The sequence below is a fragment of the Melospiza georgiana genome, chromosome 17 (assembly GCF_028018845.1).
Source record: "Melospiza georgiana isolate bMelGeo1 chromosome 17, bMelGeo1.pri, whole genome shotgun sequence".
In the NCBI taxonomy this organism is placed as follows: Eukaryota; Metazoa; Chordata; class Aves; order Passeriformes; family Passerellidae; genus Melospiza; species Melospiza georgiana.
Window position 1 is genome coordinate 6,024,690 of NC_080446.1, and position 8,041 is coordinate 6,032,730.

The window sequence follows — 8,041 nt, forward strand, 5'->3', positions numbered from 1 at the left end:
TTCTTTCTAGACACATCTCCCATTCAGACGCTTCCCACCGGGGACAAGAAATACCTCCAGAAGCCTGAGCAGAGCCCCAGAACCAACCCCGGCGCCAAACCTTTACCTGCAGCCACCCAGCAGGCAAAGATGGGGCCGGGGAGGGAAGGATGCTGGGGGGGTGGGGGGAGGAGAGACGGTGCCTGAGCGGAGCTTTTTGTTCCTCTGCTCACAGCATTGCTATGGTGATTTCAAGCAAGACGGAGGAACAGTCGCTACCCATCACTCCCGCTGCACCGACCGCATGAGCAGCCCCTTCCCCCGCAAGCGGCAGCGGGCAGGGGGAGACAGGGGCTCGGTGACTCTCCTGGGAGCCTCCCCCCAGCTCTGCAGGGGCAGCTCCTTCCCCGGATGGCCATCGCCGCCCCGATCCCGGGCACCGCCTGGGCTGGGGCGAGGGATGCGGGATGCGGGATGCGGGATGCAGCGGCGGCCCGGCCGGCCCGGCTGATCTCGGGGAGGATGAGGGGGAGCGGCTCAGCCTCCGCCCCCCGCAGCATCCCCCGGGGCTCCCCAGCCAGCCCTGGCACCCGGCATCCCTTCCCGCACCCGCTCTGCAGCTGGAGCATCCCCGCTCTCCGGCGCATTCGGGGGCTCAGGGGATGCAGGAGGGCACCTCGACCCAGGGAGGGGTCTCTGCCACCAGCTTTGCCCCCCACCCTTTTACTCACACGTATGCGTGGTAAATGAAAGCCCATCCCCGCGGTCTCTCCAGCACATTGTAGAGGAAATTCTGCAGCTTGCGGTAAAAAGCATTCCTTTTGGGGGGCTTCCCGCTGCCCGAGACCCCGGAGCGCGGCTTGCTGAGGATGCTGCCCCGCTTGGAGCTCTCGGAGCCGGCGATGAGCAGCGCTCCGTCCCGGCTGGAGTCCGGGGCGCCCGGGTCCAGCCCCACGAAGCCCACCTTGAGCTTCTTCTCGGCGGCGGGCCCCGGGTAGACGCCTCCGTTGCGGGATTTCTGCACCATGGTGGCGGCGGGGGGCGGCGGGGGGCTCCGGCGGGGGCTCCGCCCGCGCTCCCCGCCGCTGCTCCGCGCCCGGCGCAGCCGAAGCCGCAGGAGCCGCTGCAATCGGCTCCGCCAGCGCCGCCCCGCCGCCGCCCGCCCCCTTAACCCTTGGCATCCCCCGCCGGCAGCAGCCGCCCGCACCCCCACCCCCCACACACACACACACTCTCCTAAAAATCCGGGCTTGGCGTTCCTCACCCCCTCGAAATTTAAAAAAAGCCGCTCCGACCAAGAAAAGCAGTGTTTGGTAGTGTTCCCCTAAATGTAGGTCCCCTCTAATGCAGGGGGGGACATCCCACCTTCAAATCAAGACACAACATGTTCCTGCTGCCCACAGCTCCCCAAACCGGGCTCTGGCAACCCCTCAAAACCCCCATGGAGGGAGCTCCCCCTGCGCCCCCCAGGAAGGGCTGGGCAGTGCCCTGCCATGGGATGCCAGCCCTGTTCTTAACCTTTGGCATCCCCCGCCGGCAGCAGCATCCCGCATACCCCCCACTTCCACCCACTCCTAAAAATCCGGCTTGCCGTTCCTCACCCGCTCCAAATCTAAAAAAAGCCACTCCGACCAAGAAAAGCAGTGTTTGGTACTGTTCCCCCAAATGTAGGTGCCCCCTAATGCCAGGGGGACATCCCACCCTCAGATCAAGGTACAAGATCTTCCCCAGCGCAGTGTTTGCTCCCCAAACCGGGCTCTGGCACCCCCTCAAAACCCCCATGGAGGGGGCTCCTCCTGCCCCTCGAAAAGGGCTGGGCAGTGCCCTGTGGTGGGATGCCAGCCCTGTTCTTAACCCTTGGCATCCCCCGCCGGCAGCAGCCGCCCGCACTCCCCCCACTCCTAAAAATTCGGGCTTGCTGTTTCTCACGCCCTCGAAATTTAAAAAAAATGCGGCGCCCACCAAGAAAAGCAGTGTCTGGCATTTTTCCCCCAAGTGTAGGTGCCCCCTAATGCAGCGGGGACATCCCACCCTAAAATCAAGGTACAGCATGTTCCTGCTGCCCACAGCGCAGTGTCTGCTCCCTAAACCAGGCTCTGGCATCCCCCTCAAAACCCCCATGGAGGGGGGGCTCCTCCTGCCCCCGGGTAGGGCTGGGCAGTGCCCTGTGATGGGATGACATCCGTGTTCCTACTGGCAGAGGTTGCAGACACTGCCAGTGTCATAGGGGGACCCCATCTCCATGAGCCCACTCAGCAGCAGACCTGCTCAACCCCTCCACAAATCCCACTGTGCAAAGTCATTCCCTTCTCCATGCTTCCCAACCTCCTCCCAGCCTATCCTCTTGGAAGCCCAAATTCACCTTCCAGCTGAAACTGCACCATGACATGGTCACCAAGCTGCTCAGAAAGTCCATCTCCAGATGTGCTGACACAAACCGGCTCTTTAATACCCCACTATTTATAGTCCAGCAGCAGCATTTTCCCCCCTTACACCGTTGCTGGATTCTGCCCCAGGGAATATTTCCTGCTGACACACCTTCACTGGACTCAGGAGAAGACAGGCAGACTGCAGAAAACAGGACAGAGGTGCCTGCCTCACATAATTATCCTCCAGGGAAAGGGTTCTTTGAAGTGCAATGGGAAGACCTGCAACCAAATAAAATCAAGCCCAACATCATCATCTCCTTCCCAGTGACATTTCTATCCCTTACAACCAAAAAATTCATAGGTGATCTGTGAACTGCACACGTCTGAGTGTTCTTTGTATGTAAAATAAGGCTTCAGGACAAAACTTTTTGTTTGTAAATTAAATAGCAAGCTCAGGTAAGCTGCGCCTTTCATCATAAATGCCTCAACACAATGTTAGTAGAGAAGCAGCAAAATGGTGGCCCTGAATTCTATGCCTGCAGGAGCCACCCAGGGCTGGGTTTTGTTGGAAAACCAATCTTACCACTCTGTATTGTTGCCAGCTTTTCCTGAAATTCATATTTAGATGAGCAAAATCAACATAACCTTTTGGAGTGCTCTTCTCAAATCCTGGCTTTTTGGTCCTCTCCTAATTTCTCAGGAGGATCCCAGTGAGAACTAATGGATAAGAGGAGCCCTGAGATTAAAGCTGCTGCCTCTCACTCCCCAAACCCTGTCATGCACGTTGAGAGAAGAGTGAGCGTGGAGCAGCCCTACATTTTTTATGAACAGAACGTTTCCTGTGACCCATATTCTCTCCAACACATGGCTGAAAGAGAATCCATCTCTGCAAGGCAGGCAGAAAACTAAAGCTGGGTTAAATACTGGAAAACCAGATCTGCAAGTATGTCAGTGAATGAATTGCTCAATTCAATGAGGGGCCATTCTATTCATTATTTGTGAACACTTGTAAGATCATTAGTGTTCTTTAATAGGGTGGCCAATTACAAATGTGCCTGGCACTAATGTACAAAGTGCATTATTATAGATCCAGTGACGCAGTCCCAAAGCAGGAAATATCCCCCTCCACAAAAAGGCCAACAACAAACAAAGGAAGCAATTTTCAATTAACAAATTCAAGATTACAAATAGTCTGTGAGCCCTAAAGAAGAATCTAAATTCAACACACTCCTCTTTGCCTAATTAGTTGGTCATTCTCAGTGTCACACTGCAGCACAGCTCTGGGTGCCCTGCATTTCTGAGACCACCAGAAATGGGGAGTGGGAAAGGCAAGGGGTGGGATCTCACCCTTTCCAAGTCATGGGTGGGCTGAGGAGAGGCACAGTGTGGTTGTAGGGGCTGTCAGGGATTGTTGTTTCATTCAGGAGGGAGGCAAAACCTCAAAGACAAACAAGACCTTGAGAGCAAGTGCATCAAGGATTGCCTCTTTTTGTGAACAGGATGCAGTGGAAAAGGCCTGAAATTGTGGGTGAAGACCTCTTCTAGCCTCATCCCTTTTCTCTTTTTACCATGGACTCTGGGCATCTCTAACTCATTTTTTATGGATTGGCACCAGCAGATGCAGTTGAGTGCTCAGAAGCACATGGCTTCACCCTTTCCACCTCCACGTGTCACTCACAGCAGCTGTCCCTTGATCCAGTGTCCAGTGCCCGGCCAGTTTCAGCCCCGAGGAGCAGCAACTGGTTACAAGCACGGAGCTGTGATGTCCTGCACAGAGCCTGCAGCAGGTAATTTTGGAGATGAAGTCACTTGTGTGTCACTTGTGCTGGGTGGCACAAGACAAGACACAGCCATTAACACTGGGAATTAATGAGGTATATAAAAGCAGCAGTGGGAAGGTGCTTTTATCTGATCCAAGGACATTATGTCTCCACAAACAAACAGAATTACTGAGTCAGTCCTTTGCTTTCAACACTGGTGATGGCTTTAAAACACAAACACCATGGCAGATAGCTTAGACCCTGAAGGTAGGATGAAATCCATCAATCCATGTTAAGATACAGAAAGTCCATGCTCTGTCCCCTGGCGATTTTTGAGATGTAGTAAGAAATGACTGGTGTGAAATATCTAGAATGACTCCAGGGATAAATTTCTGCTTGAAACACTGAACGAGAGCCCTTTCTCCATCCCCACCCAGCTGGTGGTGGCTTGTGTGAACTGTGCTACCCATAGCCTGGGTTTTGTCACTCACAGCTCTCTCCCAGAGCTATTTTCAAACCCTAAAGCAGATGGCTTTACCTCCCCTTGTACAGGATGCTGCAACATCCCAGCAACACCAACCTGCCAAGGGAAATACATGAACAGCTCGCTCTCTCTGCACCCCTTGTCCACCCATCTCACTCTGCTTCAGCTCCCCCTCACCTCCCACCACCCTCATCCTCTTCTCTGAGGAGAAAACAGCCCTCAAGAGCCCCTGCCCATTGATTATTCATGTCTCTTCCCTGCCTGACTCTTCCCAACATGCCAAATCAGTTTTGGCTTTGAAACCAGCAGCCCTGACCCAAGAGAGGTTGGTTCATACAAGGAACCTGACCTGGAAGGAGTTGCTTCCCCAACATAAGGTGGAGCCTTCAGGGGAAGAAAGCTGTAGGAAAGATAATTCGTGTGCACAAATGGAGAAATCTATGTATTTCCAAAGGAGAAAGGTGAGGGTGACATTTCTGGCTGGGATAAAAGACAATGCTCAGACAAAGCTTCCGCATTTGGGATGAAGAGATGTGGTACAGCTGCAGAGGATGTGCAGGGTGGTGAGGGCACTGGTTCAAAACCTTGAGAGCAAGAGGGTTCAAACTGGCAGAGATCAAAGATTGCTTTTGGCACTCAGTCACAACCACAGCATCAGCACTGATTTTTTTAAACTTTTGTTTTTAATCACCTGAAACGAAGGTGCACCAGATGGTTTTCCAGTCCTGATCAAATCTGACAGTCATCTGTTTCAATGCTAATTAAGTTTCTATCCATTTTCATCAAAACTAGAAGCTCTGATAGACAGAGGCTCCCCAATGGTTCCTTCTCCCCCTTCAAAGGTGATTTTAAAGTGAATTCTCCTCTTTACCAGGCACAGGAAAAGGTGCCCATGAGGAGGCCACGCCTCCCAACCACTAAAAATCTATAGATCAATCAGAATTTGCAAGCAACATGCTGATAAGAAGAAACCAGGCTCCCTTCATCCTGCTGCTGACAGAGCCGCTTATTTTATATTACATATTTATTGGATGCAAAATTTCTGTGCCACCATCCATCTTCCTGCCCTGTTCTTAGACAGCACCGACCTCATTGGAGGCTGCTCCAGAAAAAAGTCAGGACAAATCCTGCTGTATGAGATCAGCTTGAGCTGCAGCTGGAAGCATCTGACACTATGAACAGAAATCTCTCCAAGTTATGCTGAATTGACTTGGGAGATACACATGCTCCATTCTTAACTAGAAATTTATGTTCCTCCTTTCTAAGGGTGATTAAAATTGCTGAGGTCTAAATATTAATTTATGCCGTGGAGGCCTGACTTTAAGGAAAACTGGTTTCTGGAAAGAACAGCTGCTTGGCTGGGCATGTGGAAGGAGAAACAAGTGGAAAAAAACCCAAAATTAAGGCAAATTCTCTTGAATTAATAAATTGTGTTACCCTTGGAGCGCCCACGAAGCTGAAAGTCACAGAGGGATCAGCACCCAGCCCAATTCCCTGTCACCTTTACACTGCTCTGCTTCTGCCCCACTCAGTGCACACAAATCCTGGCAAATTCCCCACTGGCCAGGTCTCCTTCCCCATCTCCACTCTCCACCCTTCCATCATTGCCCTCCAGCTCCTTCTCCTGCCCTCGCCTCCTTTGGGACCACGTGTAATTTCTTTTCTTCATTTATGCCGTTACCTTGAAGGTATTTTTAGCCCGTGACCACAGTTGCCCCTGAGCCTTCCTTTTCCCAGACTCTGTAAATTTAGCTCTCTTAGTCATCCCTCACGTCTCCCAGTGCTCACATTGTTCCTCCTGACCTCCTTGGGTTTCCACCTCCTCCTCCTGCACCCACAAGGACCAAAGCCACACCATCAGATTGCCATCACCTCAGTGCTCTTTGACCTCATCCCCCAGGACAAGGAGGCTCCAGGACCTCGTCCCACACCCTGATGGCCACCACAAGCTCCTTGGGGACGAGCACTCAGAGATGGAGGAGCCTTGCCACCAAGAGCCCCCTCCCACGTCTCCAAACCAATGCTGTGCCCCTCACAATACACAGCTTACAGCAACAAAACCAAACTGGGTCTCACTTGGGAGCTCTTCCAGCCTTGCCTGGGTTCAGGAGCTTGGAATTCAGCTCAGGACTGGCTCTGGTCCCAGCAAAGCACCTCCCAGAACCATAACTGCATCCTGGCTCAGGCCCAGTCCCACAAAGCCCATTAGGTGCTTTGTTCCCATTCAAGCACCTGCCTCCCACTGACTTCAAAGCTGAATCAAAACCTGCATGAATATTTAGGGACTGGAGGTTGTCATCCGAAAGAAGCAAGCCCATACTGAAATAGCTGATTCTGACACATCATCTCTGCAAGGAGGGGCACATCAGATTGATCTGTGCTCTAGCCTGACATGGAAGGGAAAGCAGCTCAAATAAATATATTCCAGATGGCCCCAGGTGTCCTGGGTTAGGAGGGGAGCAGCGTGAGGAGATGCTAAAGCCCTAAACCTGCATGGAGGAAAAAATAATTTTCTTTTTTGGATGCAAAAGCTTTTTTTCAATTCTTTTTCTTTCTTTCTGAAATGTCAAAATCTACAGAGTTGGAAAGTAAGAAAACCAAACACAATTACTAAAATACTGAAAGGCTTGAAAGCTAATTATTTTACCTCTTCATTGTTGAGAAAGATTTTAAAAAATCCTTCCAAATTAAAAAAAAAAATCTGCATTACATTTTTTCCATGTAATTTTTTTTCCATTTCAAAAATATTGAAGAAAGAATATTAGATTTTGATTTTAGTTGGGAGGGCTGCTTTTGATCCATGTTTCAGGTTTTAAAAAAATTGAAGTATTCTGCTGGGAAGCTGCCAGGCAGAAATGGCTGTCTCCATGCTCCTGCCTCTGTCACAGCATACCGTGTGTCATCTGCAAAGAAAAACTCTCAAAGTAACTAAATTCATAGTTTCTATGCACCACGGGCTTTTGCTGTAGGCTTTCATCAGTCTTTCAGCCTGGACACCTGGGAAATCAAAAGAACGTGAAAGGGCCAGGGTTTATGATTTATTTATCTTTAACCTGAGGTCTTAAGGAAAGCTGGTGTACATGCATCTGCATCTCTCTTGCCTTCTTTAATAACTGCAGAGCTTTTGGGCATTTCTTTATCTTCTTTATTAAAGATTGGGGGGGACATTTCAGATTGCTTTGAGTGAGAGTATGTGATGAGAGAGAGGACAGAAATCTCCTCAGTGCAGGAACTGGTGATGCATGGACACGATAATAATGGGCATCAGAGAACCCACAGGATATTATTAGAAATATAAATGTATGGGAAAATGGGCACCCCTGGTTCTACTGGTGATGAAATTCTCTCTTTGTGGGCTCACCTTGGATCCTGTGTGGGAAGCACCTGCTGAACATCTGAGGTGTTGGGCACAAATGCAGGTGCTGTGCCTGCAGGGTGGCATTTCCTTA

The 8,041-nt window shown here is 51.0% G+C and overlaps 1 protein-coding gene across 9 annotated transcripts in view; it reads right to left on the reverse strand.

The window, feature by feature from the left end:
- Positions 1-1,012, reverse strand: part of KCNQ2 (potassium voltage-gated channel subfamily Q member 2) — a 67,281-nt gene extending 66,269 nt beyond the window's left edge. For all 9 annotated transcript variants that reach the window (XM_058036472.1, XM_058036471.1, XM_058036467.1 and 6 more), the window contains exon 1: positions 711-1,012. In XM_058036472.1, coding sequence (XP_057892455.1) covers positions 711-1,006 — 296 coding nt within the window. In that variant the 5' untranslated portion in view covers positions 1,007-1,012. The remainder of the gene's footprint in view (positions 1-710) is intronic.
- Positions 1,013-8,041: the final 7,029 nt, after the last annotated feature.